The sequence below is a fragment of the Hypanus sabinus genome, chromosome 14 (genome assembly GCF_030144855.1).
Source record: "Hypanus sabinus isolate sHypSab1 chromosome 14, sHypSab1.hap1, whole genome shotgun sequence".
NCBI classification, from domain to species: Eukaryota; Metazoa; Chordata; class Chondrichthyes; order Myliobatiformes; family Dasyatidae; genus Hypanus; species Hypanus sabinus.
Genome location: NC_082719.1, coordinates 20,451,627 through 20,471,574, shown reverse-complemented (window position 1 = coordinate 20,471,574; position 19,948 = coordinate 20,451,627). Strand labels below are relative to the sequence as shown.

The 19,948-nt window shown below is 36.6% G+C and overlaps 1 protein-coding gene across 1 annotated transcript in view; it reads right to left on the bottom strand.

Annotated features, from left to right (window-relative positions):
* Nucleotides 1-203: 203 nt before the first annotated feature.
* The window catches only part of coq2 (coenzyme Q2 4-hydroxybenzoate polyprenyltransferase), a 71,272-nt gene continuing 51,527 nt past the window's right edge, over nt 204-19,948 (bottom strand). The window contains exons 4-8 of the mRNA XM_059989815.1: nt 13,452-13,573; nt 11,101-11,186; nt 8,565-8,698; nt 5,331-5,519; nt 204-534 (exon numbers count right to left, since the gene is read on the bottom strand). Coding sequence (XP_059845798.1) covers nt 382-534; nt 5,331-5,519; nt 8,565-8,698; nt 11,101-11,186; nt 13,452-13,573 — 684 coding nt within the window. The 3' untranslated portion in view covers nt 204-381. The remainder of the gene's footprint in view (nt 535-5,330; nt 5,520-8,564; nt 8,699-11,100; nt 11,187-13,451; nt 13,574-19,948) is intronic.

The following is a 19,948-nucleotide window of genomic DNA, read 5'->3' as shown; positions in this document are numbered from 1 at the left end:
ATTGTTGTTCGTTTTAAACAGACAGTAAAAAGCTTTCATTCTTGCTAAACCATAAGTTTAGATGACAACCAGTTATAAGGTTTCTGATATGTGGTGCAGATTGAGATTAAAATATCTGAGTAAAGTCCAATGATTTAACAGTAGATTTTTATACAGCATATTTAATTTACCTGAACTACTCAAAACTATTTTAAAATCTGGAATGAATGTAGAATAATTTTATTATTTCTCTGAAATAACATAGAACTTGTACTTATTATAAGTATCTGTACTCATTCATATCCAAATTATACGAAGGTAGTAAAGGTATGATATTAAAGTTTCTTTATCTGTTTTACTATAATATTTTAGCTTCTGGCATGCAGATTCTGATAAGTCACATCAGCTCTGCGCCTTTTCTGCTTCAGCAGTCTTTGTCTTTCCTTTCCACAAATTTCCAAACACAATTCCAGAAAACAGTATTAGTCCCAATGTGCGATTCAAACAGAATTTCTTCCAGCAGTCTTGAGGACTGTTTATGTCCAATGAGTAAATCTGTTTTAAGAAAGAGCAAAATATAGTCAGATAAATTGGCATCTTAAGTAAGAAGAAATTTTACAGGCATCTTTATAAAACTATTTTCTTATTTAAAAGCTTAACTATGCATGATGATAAGAGGCTTATTTACTGCTATTTTGATGAACAAGACCATTAACTCATAACTGTAAAGTCAGCCATGATCAATCCTTAGCTGGCCAGTGGTGTAATGGCATTTGCACTGGACTTTGGGGTGAGTGGTCCCAACTTCAAATCCAGCTAGCTCTTTGCATGTTTTCCATCTGTGCTGGGTTGAGCGTTGAGCTCAACTTGGCTTCTGAAAAAAAGTCAAATGCTACAGAAGCACCAAAAAAAGCCACCCACTGAACCACAAGGAGTGACGAGGAACATTATCTGTGCTTAGATCAACATTGATTGATTTTAAAACTTACAATCTTAGATGACAAGGAGGCATACAGGAGCAAAATAGCTAGTCAAGTGGTGTCACAATAACACACCGTCAGCAAGACTAAACAATTGATTGCAGATGTCAGGAAGGTAAATGCTGAAGAAAACCTAGCAATGCTTATTCAGGGGTCAGGGGTGGAAAAGGTGAGCAATTTAAAGATACTGGGCATCAATATCTCAGGATCTAATCTGGGCCCAAAAATATCGATGTAATCACGACAAAGGCACGCCAATGGCTATACTTTATTTAGGAGTTTGAGGAGATTGGTGTGTTACTGAAGACTTTTGCAAATTTCTACAGGTCAGATGTACTGAGGAGAAGATTCTGATTGGTTGTATCAAACGCACAGCATCATAAGGGGCTTCAGAGTTGTAGACTCAGCCAGCTCCGTCACTGGCACAAGTCTCGTCATCATCGAGGACATTTTCAAAGCTGGTGCCTCAAGAAGGTTGAAGGGCCCTCACCATCTGGAACATAATCTCTTCTCACTACTATCATCAAGGAGGTGGTACAGGAGCCTGAAGACCCACACTTAACATTTTAGGGACAGCTTCTTTCCCTCTGCCATCAGATTTCTGAACTGTCCATGAAATCATGAACACTGCCTCCCTATTCCTCTATTGCACTATTTATTTTTTATTATTATATCTTTCAGTAATTTGTTATGGCTACATAATGCTGTGACTGAACAACACATTTCACGACTTTCGTCATGACCTGATTCTGCAATTAGAAGTCATAGAACTAAATTTGTTCTTCTCTGGTGCAAAGGAAACCTCTGCAGTAAAAAATGATGAAGTAATCCCAGTTATAAATTTCTTCTTTAAGTCTGTAGGACTCAGGACAATTTAATTAAATTATGAAATCTAAACATGCTGCGAGTTATCTAGTTTATTCCTTTCCCTACAGTGAATTTGCTCTAGAAATAACACGCTGGCACAAACTAATTACTGGGAATGATATTTACATCTGAATAAGTAAACCCAGATTACACCTGTTTATATGAAACTAGCACTCTGTGGACAACAGTTAAGTATCACTTAACAGTTTGGCTTTGGACTGCAGACATACAGACTTTGAAATTTTCCTATCTCATAACTTATAATCCTTGTAATCTCCACGATAAGCAAGTTAATTTTTTATAATGTTTCCTCGCTGCATTTGGATTTATCAATGAATGATCATTTAGCAACATCTTTTTGAAGTGAAGGATTTATATTATCCACCTTTGATGTGAACTGACAATATGTTTATACTGATTGCATAATAGTTCACTTCAAACAAAGTACAATCAGAACAAGCTGTGATAAACAATATATGGTAACAAAAGCAACATAATAGTTTAACTTCATTTCCAATTTTAACACAGGTGTAATTACTTGTGTTGCATAGGAGGAACATAGTCAAATATTTGGAATTAAACAATAGGATGATAGATAAACAGACCAACTTCCAAAACAATAAGATGCACTTGAAGTGCCACACACAAAATGCTGGAGGAACTCAGCAGGTCAGGCATCATCTATGGAAACGAATAAACAGTTGATGTCTTGGGCCGAGAACTCTTCTTCAGGACTGTAGAGGAAGGGGGAAGATGCAGCAATAAGGTTGGGGGAGAGGAAGGAGGACAATCTAGATGATGGGTGAAGCCAGACAGATAGGGGAAGGAGGATGAAGCAAGAGGTGATAGATGGAAGATGTAAAGGGCTGGAGAAGAAGGAATGTGATAAGTTTAGAGAGTGGACCATAGGAGAAAGGGAAGGACGAGGGATCTTAGTGGGAGATAGGCAAGCGAGGAGAAGAGTTAAGAAGCCAGAGTGGGGATTTGAAGAGGAGGGAAGTGGAAAGCGGAGGGGGAAAATTACCAGAAGTGAAGAAATTGATGTTTATGCCACCAAGTTAAAGGCTACCTAGTTGGGATAAAAGGTGTTGCTCCTCCAACCTGGGAGTGGTTTCATCATAGCAGAAGTTGGAGGGGGGGCATGGACTGGCATGTCGAAATGGAAATGGTGATAGGAATTGAAATGGTTGGCCACTGGGATATGCCAATTTTTGCTGATGGAGTGGAGGTGCAGGTGAAATGTTGCCCCACCTGGAAGGGCTGTCTGGGACCCTGGATGGTGGCCAACCATTTTAATTCCTATCCCCATTGCTATTCTGCCATGCCAGTCCACAGCCTCCCCTTTTGCCACAATGATGTTACTCTTGGGTTGGAGGAGCAACCCCTCATATCTTTTCCCTTTTTCACCTATCACCTCCCTGTTTCTTACTTCACCCACCCCACTCACCTGGCTTCACCCATCATCTTTCAGCTTGTCCTCCTTCCCCTCCCTGCACCTTCTTATTCTCGCATCTTTCCCCTTCCTTTACAGTCTTGAAGAAGGGTCTTGGCCCGAAATGTCAACTGTTTATTCATTTCCATAGATGCTATCTGATCTACTAAGTTCGTCCAACATTGTGTGTGTGTTACTCTGGGTTTCCAGCACCTGCAGGATCTCTTGTGTTTAAGATAAAACGAAAGAAACGTCCTTCCAAGTGAAGTTCTTTCAATTTAGAGTTCTGCATGCAAAGCTCACCCCAGATGCAATCTATAGAATTCCCAATTCCTAAGGATTACCCTGAACTTTCTGTGGCCTGATACTTTTTTAATTGCCCATTCCACTTACAATTGTGTATCTTTCTAACATAATCCAATGCAAGCTTGAGGAACAACATCTTACTTTCTCTTTCACCACATTACCCCTTAGCTCAAATTCAAGCATTCTATGCAACAGCCTTTTCAGTTTGTGTTAGAAGAGGCCAGTTCAGCTATAAGAGGAATGTTTAGAGGACCAGGTGGTGGCTGTGGGGAGAGGAATAGGGTGGTAGGTCAAAAGTGTGGTGTTAGCTCTGAATTCTTTCTTCCAGGATGACACATGGCCTGTTTTCTCTTTTTGGTTTCAGATTTCCCAAACCAAATTTTCATCTTTTCTACCTTCAAAAGAGTTGCCAGATGTGCTGGACATTCTCTGCAACCTCCTTATTTCAGATCTCTGACAACACGTTCTTTCTTCATTCCACAATTTCAGCATGTCCAGTTCTTCTTTCTTGCTCCCTGGTTCTTTCTCTTTGGCACCTCTGTTGTTGTGTGAGTTAGTTTCAAAGCTCAGGCATTTCACGGCACTAGAAATATTACCATCAATCCTCAATGCAAGTTCACTGGAAGGAATACCAAACCATCTCCCAAGGAAATCCCCTGCATTAAGGCACCAGCTACTTCAATCAGCTACTTATGGGAGGCCATATTGTTCACATGCACGACACAGAGCTCCCGAAACAGATGCTCAGTTCCTAGTTCCGTCATGAGAGAAGATTAACAAGTGGACAGAGTAAGTGATTTAAGAACATACTCAAACTTTTCTAAAAGATTTCCACTGACTCATGGCAACCTCTGGCCCATGGTACTCAAATGGAGAAGGACCATTCAGGATGGTACTGACAATGCATTGGGAGCACACAGAAATCCCACATATGCAATAGAAGAAGTGCACCACCTCATAATCTACCCATCCACTCATCCTATTGACTACCTCTTACCCCATTTGGGGAAGAGTCTATGGTTCCTACATTTGCCTCATCAACTACCTCAGAACTCACAAAAGTAAGAGTGAAGCAGGCCAGGCTCAATTCCAAGAAGCCTCCCATGATGAAGGAGGAGACAAAAATCGATGAATTTAAAGAGTTAAGTAAATAAACAAAGGAAAGACGGACAAATTAGGGCAAATGAGAGTGGATGAATTCTGCGTCATATTAGAGACAGAAAACGAAATTTTAAAAAAGATAAGAATAAACTAAAGAAAGCAAATCAATGTTTACATTTTAAAAATTTAGATCTGACAACCATTTACAATCTGGTGGAATGAAACTTTGTAATTCTAACTATTCATTAGGGTTTTATTTGAAGGTTCAAAATTACACAAGAGGTATCTGCCTGTATTAAAAATTCTAATTCAGTGATCTTTTGCATTAATTATTCATCTGTAATCAAAACGTTCATTAACTGAATTGCATGTTAAAGCAGTAATTTCCGACAGAACGCAATTTATGTAGGATCTGTAACCACAAAACTGGATGGACATTCTCCTCAAATTGTACTACTATGTGTTAATTTATTGAAGCATTTTATGGCATCTTGCAAGGGATTTTGCTTCCTTAGAATAAACAGTACTTTAAAAGGAAATATCATTCCCGTGCCAAAGTGCAGCTTCTGTCATTTAGGAGGAAGTGGATAAAATGTAACAAAAATAATTCCAACCCAACTCCAGCCTCATTTAGTTATAAAAGGAACAACTACAGATATGCATACCTGATAGGCTAGATGAGTTCCAACAGCTACCACAGCTGTATAGTAGGGCAATGTTTGTTCACTGTTTACTCCTACCACTGTCAATCCTGTCAGCATGACAGTACTAAATCCCATTAGCCATTGCTTGGTCTGTTCTTGAAACTTCAGTGCAGTTGATTTCACTCCTATCAGAGTATCATCTGCTTTATCCTAGATACAGAAACCCACAATAACACAAGCTGAGGAATAATAAGTTACATAAAAAAAACTTGTTTTCTCATCATAATCATGCACCCAAAACCAAGATACGACATCTATCACTTCATAATAGGTATACGAGTATCTGGAGACAATGCTTCTGTTTGATTAAAAAAAATTACAACATTTACTTACTTGGTAAACACAGAATTATGTGTAAGATGTGTATATGAGAGGCATTGATTGTGTGGACAGTCAGAGGCTTTTTCCTAGTGCTGAAATGGCTAGCACTTGGAATGGGCTGCTGGCAACGGTAGTGGCGGATACGATAGGGTCTTTTAAGAGACTCCTGGACAGGTATATGGAGCTTAGAAAAATAGAGGGCTATGGGTAACCCTAGGTAATTTCTAAAGTATGTACATGTTCAGCACAGCATTGTGGGCCGAAGGGCCTATATTGTGCTGTAGGTTTTCTATGTTTCTAATTAAATATTTAATCTAACATTAAAATTTCAGTAAATATCACTTCTCTCAAATGTAGGAAAGGAGTAAAACACTTATATTTTTACGTAAAACAAAATTTTCCAAAATCCTTTCAGCCATACATGATTTCTTTTAAACTAGCCTCTTCACTAGTAAAATTTCATTTAGACATGAGTCAATGAAACACAATTGCTTCATAATTATATTTTGGATTTATTCAAGTTATGGTTAAAAGAGGGCAGGACTGTCTGTTGAAAGACATACCACTTGGTAAATTGGTTTGCTATTGTCATATGTACCAAGGTTAAATGAAAAACCTGTCTTGCATACTCGTTCATAAAGATCAACTCATTGCCACAGTGCAATGCGGTACAAAGTAAAACTATAGTAAGAGTGCAGAATAAACTGTTAGTTACACAGAAAGTGCATATTAACAAGTAGAATAACAGTATATGATTGATCAGGTGTTAAATAAATCTTGCTTTATCAATATATGCAACAAAAGCATGGTAATCATTGTACTGCTAAATTAATTGGTGAACAACAGCTGTTCCAGGAAAGCAAATGTTTTAACTGTAGTTAATTGCACAAGAATGCAAGAACATAAATATTTAAGGTATCAAAATTTTCCTCTGATGCAATGACTAGAATTATAAATGTGACATTCCTGCAGCCCTGGATTCTGTTAATATTGCCTAGCTAGTGTTGTCTGTTAGTTCTATCAAAACCTTCTTTGCTCCTATATCCTATGCCACAGTAAAACTGAAATACTTTATGAAATAGAGTGCTTTGAGCTAGAAATTCAGCCATATGGAAAAAGACATGATGCAACAATGATGTAGAAGGTTTCGGTATGTCATGTCTTAAGCATGAGGAATTGGAGGGGGAGGGGTTTGGCAAAAGTAAAAGAACTGCGGGATGGACAGGCAGTAAGGACTATGGCTGGTGTCAGGATCAACCGTGCAACGGAGCTTTGCTTGTTGAAGAAGGGATTGGTCAAACACATGGGCAAACAAACAAACAAACAATCCTGGGCTGTGAGAATGTGGGAAATTCCTTAGAATATGAAACACTAATTATATATTAAAGATTTGAATTAAATGTAGGTTGCACGATAAAGATGTTTGAAGATGATACAAAATAGAAGATATAATTGATAGTGAGAAGGAAAGCATTTGAGTTCAGTATTAAAAGGTTTGGTCAGTTGGGCAGAAAAGTGACAGAGCTCTTTCTGCAAAATCCTTAACCATGAGTGAAGAGCCAGAGGATTGCAGGATAGCTATTGTTGTTCTATTGTTTAAAAAAGGCTCTAAGAATAATCCAGGAAATTACAGGCCATGAACCTGACATCAGTAGTGAGTTAAGTTATTGGAAGGTTTTCTAAGGGACCGGATATATAAGTACTTGGTTAGACATTACGGCTTCGTGCCTGGTAAGCCATGTCTAACCAATCTTACAGTTTTTCAAGGAAGTTACCAGAAAATTTGAGGAAGGTAAGGTAGTGGTCATTGTTTATGTGGACTTCAGCAAGACCTCTGACATTGTCCCACATTGGAGGTTAGTCACAAAGGTTCAGTCGGTCAGCATTCAAGATGAGGTAGTAAATTGGATTAGACATTGGCTTCACTGGAAAAGCCAGAGAGTGGCAGTAGGTAGTTGCCTCTCTGACTGGAGGCCTGTGACTACTGGTGTTCTATAAGTACCTGTGTTGGGTCCATTGTTGTTTGTCATCTATATCAATGATCTGGATGATAATGAGGTAAACTGTTTCAGCAAATTTACGGATGACACCAAGATTGGAGATGTACTGGACAGAGTGGAAGACTATCAAAATTTGCAGTGGGATCTGGACCAGCTGGAAAACTGGGCTGAAGAATTGCAGATAGAAGGAACTGGAGGAATTCGGAAGGTCAGGCAGCATCTACGGAAATGAATAAATAGTCCACATTTTGGGCAAGACCCTTCTTCAAGACTGAGAAGGAAGGGGGACGATGCTGGAATAAAAAGTGGGGGTGGGGGGGGAAGAAGATAGCTAGAAGTTGATAGGCTGTCTCGGATTTCCTGGGGAGACAGAAGCAAGTGGGACAGTCAAGTTCTGCAGAAGAACTTTGAGTAATATTGTATATATATTGTTTAAGCATTCTTTGTTGATTACATAATGCATTGTGTGTTATATGTAAAAGTATGTAAATGGCATACGTCATTACGCTGCCACATTATATACACATGCTTTGCTTAAAGCAAAAATGAAATTAAGACCCGTTAACTCTGGGATCCCACCTTACACTTTCAATTAGTTTTATGTTTTTAAGGTAGAAAATATAACAATATAAACCTCATGTTTTGGGTCAGATTGTAATTTCCTTCCACCCATGTTGATATTTTTCCTGCTTTCCCATCTAAAACCTCTATAAGTTGTTTGGCTACCATTTGGAATGCTATAGTATGATGAAATGCAGTTTTAGCTGTTCCTCTCAAATAACTTAACTTAGGTTTTAACAACTTTTGTGAGGCTCCATGGTTTGGTTTGGAAGCTATGAAAATAACATTTAGATGAACTATGATATTAACTTACCTGATGTGCATAAATTGTGTCATATATCAATGTCCACATTACACCAGAAATATAAAGCGGTAGACAGATTGACCAATCACAGGAACCCTTCACAGCAGACCAACCTAAAAGTGCTCCCCAGTTTATTGTAAGTCCTATAAAACAATAATTTTGTAATAAATCAACTATATTTAGATAAATTATAAAGGACTTGCCCCAAATTTTAGTGGGCATCAAACAGAAGGGGGGAGAGAAGAGATGAGATGTAAAGTGAAACAGCTGCTGACTATTTGCATTTTACTTGAAACCACTGCTTTAAACATCTCAAGCAAATAGACATTCTTATTTTAAAAATGGCATCAAGCAACAGCTTACTCTCTTAAAATAATTTTCCGAAGACATGAAAACTTCTAATGAATTTCATCCATAGCATCTTATGAAACTTTAGTCCTACTTCTGATAAATAAGTTCCTCATTTTTTATTTTGTGAAACACTAGTTCATTGACTACATAAAAAATTTAAATACCAAAGATGGACAAGTGGAAAGTAATTAGTTCTGCATACAAAGACATGATCATCACCATCTTAACGGAAGGGCCATGTGAATAACTCAAAAACTGCGAGTATTGGAGAATAAAGTTGCATTGTTTGCTGTGTAACCAAAACTATGTAACCAGCCTTATATTTACTATGTATCCAACTTATTAGCCAGAATGAAGCTAACAGTGAAAGTAAGCATGTAGAGATAACGGTGGTAGACCGGATCATGGAGTGGTGTGATGTATGGGGACCAGTCAAAGCCAGGAAGAGGAACACGTGTTCCAGAGAGTAGACTAGAGCAGGTATGGGCTACTAAGCAGAAATACTGGTGGCAAATCGAGAAGCTAATGTGCTGGTGATAAGCGTTGCAAGCAGATAGGGCATGCTAATGTAACTGAGATAGGAGACGAGGGTATGCTAATGCAACTAAGATAAGAAATGGCTATAAAAGACGCTGTGTACCGGGGCTCGGGGAGCAGTTAGTGACAAGCTCATTGATTGCTTCAGCTTTTGTTTGCAAATAAAGGCTTAACTTCTCGAAGAATCGTCTGCGTCTCCTGATCATTTCAAGAAACCATGACACAAGCAGTCTAAGAATAAGAACTTGATCTTACAATGCTTTTTAGTTTGTTTAACATTATTCAGGAAAAAGCTAAATTTAAAAACTGTTTAGAAATTATTAAAATGAATGAAACTACATAGCATGCAAAAGAAGGCAGGATATTTGGAGGCAGTAACATATAGCAATGTATCACCTGGCTGGAATAACTGAAAGCTGGCTACATCAAAAGCAGAACTGACATTTACATTTTGTATGTTCCTGCATAAGAAAAGATGGATAAGGAAATAGTTCAGAGTATTAGTGGGGGGGGGGGGGTGAAGATGTTTAATTTTAATTCTTTGGAAGAAATTATAGGTTAAATAATTCTCTGGCAGCTTGATAGAAATGCATTATAATGTATCTCAATTGCCAGATCCCTTAACTTTACTCAACAGAACAGCAAAAGGCTTCCATTGAAGGAACATGGATCTCTTTTTCTCAGTACACAGGAGCACAGTGCAATAAATTAAGTGGTCTCACCTTACTGAATTCTTACATTGTTTTAAAATCTATTTCCTTTTTAACTCAAGACATATAACAAAGTAAAATTTTCTAAACATGGAGAAAATTCAGAAATCAGAGGTTCAAAGAGACTTGAGAGTCCTGTGCAGGATAACATAAAGGTGAACTTACAGGCTGAGGAAGACAAATGCAATGTTAGCATTCATTTCAAGAGGACTAGAATATAAAAGCAGTGGATGTAATGCTGAGACTTTATAAGTCATTGGTCAGATTGCATTTGGAGTACTGTGAGCAATCTTGGGCCCCATATCAATGCTAGGATGTGCTAGCATTGCAGTTGGTCCATAGGAGGTTCACAGAAATGACCCTGAGAACAAAAGGGCTAATGTATGAAAAGTGTTTAATGGCTCTGGATCTGTATTCACTAGTTTAGAAGAATGAGGGGCTACCTCATTGAAACCTATCTGACATAGAAAGGCCTGGATAGAGTGGATGTGCAGAGGTGTTTTCTATAGTGGGAGTCTAGGACCTGAGAGCATAGCCTCAGAATAGAAGGATGTCCCTTTAGAGTGGAGATGAAGCTGAATCTCTCTATCCAGAGGACAGTGAATCTGCGGAATTCATTGCCTTTGTGGAGGCCAAGTCATTGAGTATATTTAAAGCAGAGGCTGATAAGCTCTTGATTAGTAAGGGTGTCAAAGGTTATGGGAAGAGGTCAGGAGAATGGGGCTGAGAGAGGGTAATAAATGAGCCTTGATTGAATGATGGAGCAGACTTGATGAGCTGAATGGTCTAATGTTACTCCTGTATCTTAAAAATTGCTAATGACAGAACTTGAATGTTTTTTAGAAGAATCTTAAAAATCCAAGTTATAGCATTTTATTTATAGCTGCGGATTTCAACAGGTCTCCCCCCCCATTCATGGAGTTACTCTGAAGACTCAACTTTCTTACCCAGAACTAACTGCGGCCAATAAGTTAGCCTCTTCATCAGAGGGTAGGTGACCACGAGACCCAGTGATGCAGCTCCAAGTGCAATACTGTTAATAGAAAAAAATATTTCAGAAGATTTAGAAAAATAGAGGATTACCAAAAGCAATTAGATTTAAATTGGTGTCTTAGCCAGCTTCCATGGAAATGAAGTGATGAGATACAAAACAAATTGTTAAAGCTGCTGGATTTGAAAATGAAAAGGAACAGCAAAACGTATTCAGTAAACAACACAGAACACCATCCAATATAAACATGAAATTAAACCACAATATTTTCAAGTAACTGAAGTGGATTGATTTCTGTTCACTCAAACAACAAATTTTTATTCAATAATTTACCCGTAAATGCTCTGTGCATTGCATAAAGAATGTAGCACAGTTACTCCTTGTCATCCATTGATTTGCTCTCTCAAGGCACCACCCTGACCTCCTTTGAAGAACAGTATAATAAACATCTGAAATAGCCCAAAGGAGCAGAGATATGTACCGATATAAAACATTCGTTTTTGATGCTTCTCAATAAAGGACCAAATGAATTTTACATAATTGCTGCAGAGTTGCTGTGAATAGTTTCCAGACCACTCCTGCCTAGTGGTTGCAAGCTGTGTAACATCATAACTGCCATTCAAAGACAGGTGAGTCTTTGTTTATACAGATGCACATTGTATTTTCACTGCTTGTAAATGTCAACACAATCAGTACATTTACTGTTATTTGGCAGGTGCACCGGACACATATGACAGAACCTTAGTGGTTTCTGCATTTGTTTCATCTACATGAAGTACATGCCTCTATTCTTCATGGGCAATGAAGTTGGAGCATACAATTACAAGAAAAAGGTCAAACCCTTTGCAATGACCTGGTTTACTGCATTAATCATAAAATGTGGTCTGATCTTCATTTTAAGTCACAATAATAGACAAACACAATCTGCCTAAACTAATAACACACAATTGTACTTCTTCTCATCAATAATGAGTTTCCATTTAAACAATCACAGTTCAAAACAGTATGTGAACCTCTGGGGTAATGACTTCTACAAAAGCTATGTGAAGTCAGGTGTTCCAATCGATGAATGCTGAAGGAGGTGAAAAAGAACCCAAGGGTAACAGTGAAAGACCTGCAGGCATATGCCAGTGAAATGAAACCCGATTCTGAGATGCACCAGCATATCATCTTCAGCACATTCTGTAGTAGGTCACAAGCAAGGATGTCTGTATTCTAAAAACAAAGTATACTGCAGATGCTGTGGTCAAATCAACACATACAAACAAACTGGATGAACTCAGTAGGTCACTTTCACTCACATTCCCACTTTCACTCTGTCTCCTCTTCTAGCTGCCTATCACCTCTCTCATGATTCTGCCTTCTTCTACTACCCATAGTGCTTTCCCCTTAGATTCCTTCTTCACCTCTCCTGCCTATCCCCTCCCCCCCCCTTGATCTTTCCTCTGATTGGTTTTCCACCCTCCCCCCCACCTTCTTTATGAGGCCCCAGCCCCTCCTACTTCAATCCTGACGAAGGGACTCTCGGCCTGAAACGCTGACTGCTCATTTCAACGGATGCTGCCCGACCTGCTGAGTTCATCCAGCTTGTTTGTACGTCTGTATTCTGCTAACAGCTGGTTAATTATGCTGGTTAACACCTGCATAATTGGCCCTTAATAATGTTGTACATTTGCATTAATTGAAAATGATAGACCTAATCAGCTGAGGATATTAACTGATCCAGTCTGGATAATAAAAAGTTTGAGTACCTTCAGCAGGCAAATATGAACACATTACTTTCCTGACAAATGATACCCTAATAACTAGATTACACAGCGCTCTTTGTCTTTGTGCTGTAGGTCTAAAAATCTACTTACAACAGAATTTTAAAAAGAGTAACATTTATATCTGGGTCACTCCATGCTGGTTGAAATTTGTCTGGGCACTTCAGTATTGTGCTAAGATTGTACATCTGATGTGATTTATTTGCCAGAGAAGCATCAATTACATCATTTCCAGTGCAATCCCTCTTTTGGAGCATCTTGGGAAAAAATAGTCAATCTCCCAATCACAAACACACCTACGTACTGATTTTTCACAATGCACTGTCAGTTTCAGACACAACAATTCTCCTAGCCATCAAGGCCATTTTCAAGAGGCAGCGCCTCTAAGAAGGTGGCACCTATGTCCTAGAAAGAGAATACAACATTTGGGTTATAAAAAAAAAGTAAGTACACATATGAAATCTATTTCTCTCATTCCACTTACAAAAGTCAAATAGCAGAATCTGACCTATTTCAAATAGAGGGCAGCTACTTCACTTACCTGTAATAATTTAGACACAAAAGAACAGCAAGTGCTAGGCTCAGCTGACCACCTAAAAACACGAGGGCCTGAAAGTGACTGATTTCTCCAGCAGCTATGGGCCGACTTTCAGTTCTAACAACCTGTTCAAGAACAGAAGAAATAAGTGATGATTAACAGGAATCAAACTGTGGAATTGGAATCACAATTTTGCAAATTAAAATAAACAAATGCTGGAAATGCACAATAGATCAGGCAGAAACTTAGGATAAAACAAACCCTCATCTAGAAATATAAAAGCAAAAACAAAACCAGCAGATCTAACAGCATCTATAGCCAGAAAAACAAAGTTAACAGGCATTCTCTGTGACAAATGCGATGCAAATCAATGACTATGAAAACTGTGCAACATTATACTTCCAGATACAAGGAGTTTTAGAAACCTTGCCCTTAAAAGGTCAGTGCCATTGTGACTGGAGGCACAAGAGACTGTAGATGCTGTAACCTGGAGCAAAAGCAAATTGCTGGAGGAATTCAACAGGCCAAGCAGTATCTGTGGAAATGAAGGGATAGTCGATGTTTTGACTATCAGAACATGCAAATGAATTGCTAGACATTTACAGTTGCAATAAAAAGGTTGTGAACCCTTTGCAGTTACCTGGTTTCTGCATTAATTATGTGGTCTGATCTTCTTTGCTCTGAGTTTTCAATGCTTGCAAATTATATGCGGAGATGACCAAACAAGCAGCATGCACCACCCACCTTCGCACAAATGGATTAGTGGATCGAAGGCTCACAAATAACGCGGGCCTGTCACAAGGAGGTTTCTGGCTGCAGTGAGACTTCAGGATGATGTGTTGCCTCCCAGGTGTTATGGTCTAGCATGGTCATGCAGTGGTTACAGGGTTACAGTACATTCTGGGGGGGGGGGGGGTGAGCAACTAAGGTCGTGGTTAGGTTTGTTTTACAGTTAACACTTCCTGATGTTTACAGTTCACAGTTACTGTTCTATAGATTTGCTAAGTATGCCTGCAGAAAAAGAATTGCAGGGTTGTATGCAGTGACATGTATGTACTTTGAGGGGGCGGAGTTCCAAGATGGCGACGTAAACATCTGCCTTTTAGGCGCTCTTCATTTTTTAAACTATAATCACCCTTTAATCAAATCTTTTCATCTTTATTACATGGGTTGATACTTAGGATTTATTTCTTTTCTAAAATAATACTTGATTTAATCTTTCCAAACTTAAAATGTCTGCACCTAAGAAATCGTCTAAAGAGCCTCTATCTATAGAGGCAATTTCTAATCTTCTGGATACTAAACTGGATACTAAACTTGCAAGTTTGGAAAGTAAAATGACAAGTCTGGAAAATAAGCTTACTGCGAAAATGTCTGGGCTCGAAGAAGCCGTTAGATCGTTTGATACCAAGTTACAATCGCAGGCAGCACATATTGAACGACATGAAGAAAAGTTCGCAGCTCTTGATAAGTTAATTTGTGAAAAAATACGTACAATCGAAACACTGGAGAAGAAGGTACTGTCGACTGCTAAAACAGTAGAGCATTATAAGTTTAAAATCACCGATCTTGAAAACCGATCTCGCAGACAGAATTTGCGAATCATCGGGCTTCCCGAAAATGTTGAATCTGGTGACTTAACTGAATTTTTCTCTAACTTATTATGGGAAGTTTTTGGCGCTGATGTTTTGAAAGCTAAACCTACTATTGATCGTGCCCACAGAGTTTCGAGATTTTCAATCTCGAGAGACAAGCCACGAGCTGTGATTGTTCGCCTCCATTATCCTCAGGAGAAAGAACTTTTAATCCGACTAGCTCGTCAGAAAGGTATGATTTCTTACAGAAGCAACACGTTTCGTATTGTTGAAGATTATTCATTTGAAGTAATGAAAGCAAGAATCGCTTTTAAACCAGTGATGGCAGAGATTCATTCGATTGGATTTAAACAAGCTTTTAAGATACCCAGCGAATCTCAGAGTTACGTTGAGTGACGACACTCAGCGCTTTTTTAATACTCCGGAAGATGCGAAGAAATTCGTTGAAGAACATCGATCTTCCAGCATAAGCTGAACTATGTGTTATGTTGAAGAATTTTTGGAGAGAAGAAGCCATTTCGTTTTGGGCTTTAACTTATGAAGCTGCGTTATAGCTTTTTACTTTGGTCTGTAGACCTGTTTTTTTTTTTACTATCATGGTTTATAGATGCTCTTTTAATTTTACTATAATGTCTTTTTTCTTATTTTTTTTCTGAATTGGATATACATGTTTATATTTTGTAATAATGATTTCTTTTTTTAAGATGTCGTTTCTTCTTTCCATAAGACTTTGCTTTCCGTAAGCATTCATTTGTTTGCTTGTATTTGAGAATGGGACGAATGTTTTGGATTTTTGGACCCTTTTTTTTATATATTGTAGTGATTATTGAATCCTTTTTTAATTCTATTTTGATAACCTTTTTTTTAAACTTTTTTTAATAGATTGAATTTACATTTATATTTTGTAATATGGCTTTTTCAAAATGTCGTTTCTTCTTCCCATAAGTCTTTGCTTTTGAAACGTCATTTGTTTGTATTTGAATATGGAATCTTTTTTTTTAAAGGCATATTACACTGTTTCAAACTTTAACGTTTATCCTTTTTTAATTAATGATCTTTTACTTTATTATATTACTTTTTTTTTCATTTTGATTGATATATATTCTTTTATTTTTGCAACCCTGTACTTAAATCTGGGTGTTTTATAATCTCTTTTTATCTTTTCATGGAGTTGCCATCTTGAAATGGGGGTAATATTAGTATTAGTTTGTGCGCCTGCCGCTTGGCTTTTTTTCGAGGGGTTGGGGGAGGGGGTAGGGATCTTTTTTCACGCTTTTGCTTTTTACTTTTTTGCTTTTAGTTTATGGGCCAACTTTAAATTATTAATATTATTGAGGTGTCATTTTCTCCGGTTGCTCCTGAATCATTTTTTCTTCTTCCTGAATTATGGGTTATGTGTCTTTTTAACCTTTTATGATATACACAATCAATATTGGCATGATGGATAAGTCTATTAATTTTATCTCTTGGAATACTAATGGTTTAAATCATCCGATTAAACGTAAAAAAATATTTAAAGTATTCCATAGACTGAATGCTAATATTATCTTTGCACAGGAGACCCATATTAGGAGGGAGGATAATCAACGCTTTTTTAGTTCTGGCAGGGTCAACAATTTCACTCGAATTGTACCGCCAAAATTAGGGGTGTGTCTATTTTTATAGACCCCTCAATTTCATTTACACATCATGAAATTATTTCTGACCCACAGGGCAGATTTTTGATTAATGGTTCACTTTTTAATCGAAAAGTGGTTCTAGTTAATATTTATGCTCCAAACTTTGACTGCCCTGAATTTTTTAAACGTTTATTTACTTCCCTTCCTAATCTAAATGAATATATGTTGATAATGGGTGGAGATTTTAATTGTTGTTTGAATCCTTTGATGGATAGATCTAAACCTATTCGAACTCTTCCGAATAGATCAGCCTTACTTATTAATTCTTTTATGGTTGATTCGGGAATTACTGAAATACGGCGGTTTTTGAACCCTAAAGATAAAGAATTTTCATTTTTTTCACATGTATATCATAGTTATTCTAGAATTGATTATTTCCTTATTGATCATCATTTATTAACAGATGTTACTGATTGTAAATATGATTCTATTGCCATTTCGGATCATGCATCTTTGAAGTTATCTATCAAGATTGCGGACTCTTCCATTAATACTAGATCTTGGAGACTCAACGCTACTTTGCTTCAAGATCCAGAATTTATTACCTTCATAAAACAACAAATTGACTTATTTTTTTCAACAAACTATACTGAAGAGATTGACAGAGGAATACTTTGGGACTCCTTCAAGGCTTTTATCCGTGGACAAATTATCTCATATTCCGTTGGTAAAAGAAAACAAAGATATTTAGATATAGCTTTATTGGTGGATAAAATTAAAGAAATTGATAAGATTTATTCCGTTACTCCTACCAAAGAACTTTATAAGAAGAGAGTTGAGCTTCAAATGGAACATAGCTTATTATTATCTTCTTCAATTGAGAATCAATTAATTAAGACCAGGGCTCAATTTTATATTCATAGTGATTGAACTGGTAAATTGTTAGCTAACCAATTAAAAGCTATTTCGACTAGGCGACAAATTATTAAAATTCGTAAACAAGACGGTAATCTGACTACTGATCATAAAGAAATTAATAATACTTTTCAAGATTTTTATAAATCTTTATATCAATCAGAATTTGATGGCGATCTGTCCATGATGAATAATTTTTTTAACAATTTGAATATTGCTAAACTGACAGATGAAGATCGGAGCTTGTCCGATGCTCCTATTTCTATGGCCGAAGTAGGAGAGGCTATCTCATCAATGAATTCAGGGAAAGCTCCTGGTCCTGATGGTTATATTATAGAATTTTTTTAAACTTTTTCTCCTTTGCTTTCCCCTTGGTTATGTGAAATCTTTAATGATGCATTTACTAAGAAGAAATTACCTCAGTCTTTTTATGAAGCTACTATCTCTCTAAAAAAAGATAAAGATCCTACTTTATGTGCATCTTATTGCCCTATATCGCTATTAAATGTAGACTCTAAGATTCTTACAAAAATTTTAGCTATTAGGTTAGAAAAAGTATTATCACAGATTATTTCAGAAGACCAAACTGGTTTTATTAGGAATCGGTATTCCTTTTTTAATGTTAGAAAATTGATTAATTTATACTTCTTCACCCACAATCTCAGAATGTGTTATCTCATTAGATGCTGAAAAAGCTTTTGATAGAGTTGTATGGACATACTTATTTAATGCCTTGAAAAATTTTAATTTTAGTTCTAATTTTATATCATGGATTAAGTTAATATATTATAAACCTGTTGCTTCTGTTCTTACAAATAATTATAGATCCTCTTTTTTTCAATTATCTCGTGGTACGAGACAAGGTTGTCCCTTAAGTCCTTTATTATTTAATATCGCATTAGAACCTTTAGCCATTGCTATTCGTGAATCTCCTAATATTTTTGGTATTACTCGTAATGAAAAGTTATACAAGTTATCACTTTATGCTGATGACTTGTTGTTATATATTTCTGATCCTGATAGGTCTATTCCCGCTATCCTATCTTTGTTGGTTCAATTTGGTAGTTTTTCTGGTTATAAATTAAATTTGGATAAGAGTGAAATATTTCCTTTAAATGAGCAAACTTTATTGAATGACAGGACACCATTTAAAGTTGTTACTGATAACTTTATTTATTTAGGTATAAAAATTACTAAGAAGTATAAAGATTTATTCAGATTGAATTTTTTACCCATGCTTCATCAAATTCAACAACTTACTACTAGATGGTCTCCTTTATCCTTATTATTAGTTGGTCAGATTAATGCTATTAAAATAATGATTTTACCGAAATTTTTATATTTATTTCAAGCCTTACCAACTTTTATTCCTAAATCTTTCTTTGATAACATTGATTCAAAAATTTACTCATTTGTGTGGCAAAATAAAAATCCCAGGTTAAGTAAAAGACAGTTACAGAAATCTAAAAAAGATGGTGGTTTAGCTTTGCCTAATTTTAGATTTTATTATTGGGCGAATAATATTCAAAACTTAATATATTGGAAACTAGATTTGGATTCACCATTGTGCCCACAGTGGGTAAATTTAGAATGTAATGTTGCACAAGGATATTCTTTATTCTCCATTCTTGGTTCTTCTCTTCCGGTTGATTTAGTTAAACTCAATAAACAGATATCCAATCCTATTGTCAAACACACAATACGAATTTGGTTTCAGTTTTGTAAGTTTTTCACTCTGAAAAACTTTGTTCTTGATAGCCCTATCTTACTTAACTTCTTTTTTAAACCTTCTTTAACAGATCAAGCTTTTAGCATATGGAAAAGGAAAGGTATAATATGTTTTCGTGATCTCTTTTTTGAAGGTAGTTTGATGTCTTTTGACCAACTTTCCAACAAATTTAATTTACCTAAATCTAATTTTTTTAGATATTTACAAACTAGAAATTTTTTTATATAAAGTTTTAACATCCTTTCCCAATTCAACTTTGATAGACTTTTCAGACATGATTTTTACCCTGAATCCTTGTCAGAAAGGATTAGTGGCTCTTATTTATAATAGGATTATGAAGATACAACCAGAAATATCAGGTAGAATTAAACAAGAGTGGGAAAAAGAACTTCAATATAATATATCAACAGAAAAATGGGAAAAAATTTTACAAATGGTTAATTCTTCTATATATGCTAAACATGCTTTAATACAATTTAAGGTCGTACATAGAGCTCATATGTCTAAAGATAAGCTTGCTCAATTCTATTCTCATATTAACCCTCAATGTGACAGATGTCATTCAGATGTGGCCTCATTGACCCACATGTTTTGGTCATGTCCCACTTTACATAACTATTGGAAGGACATATTTGCTACCAT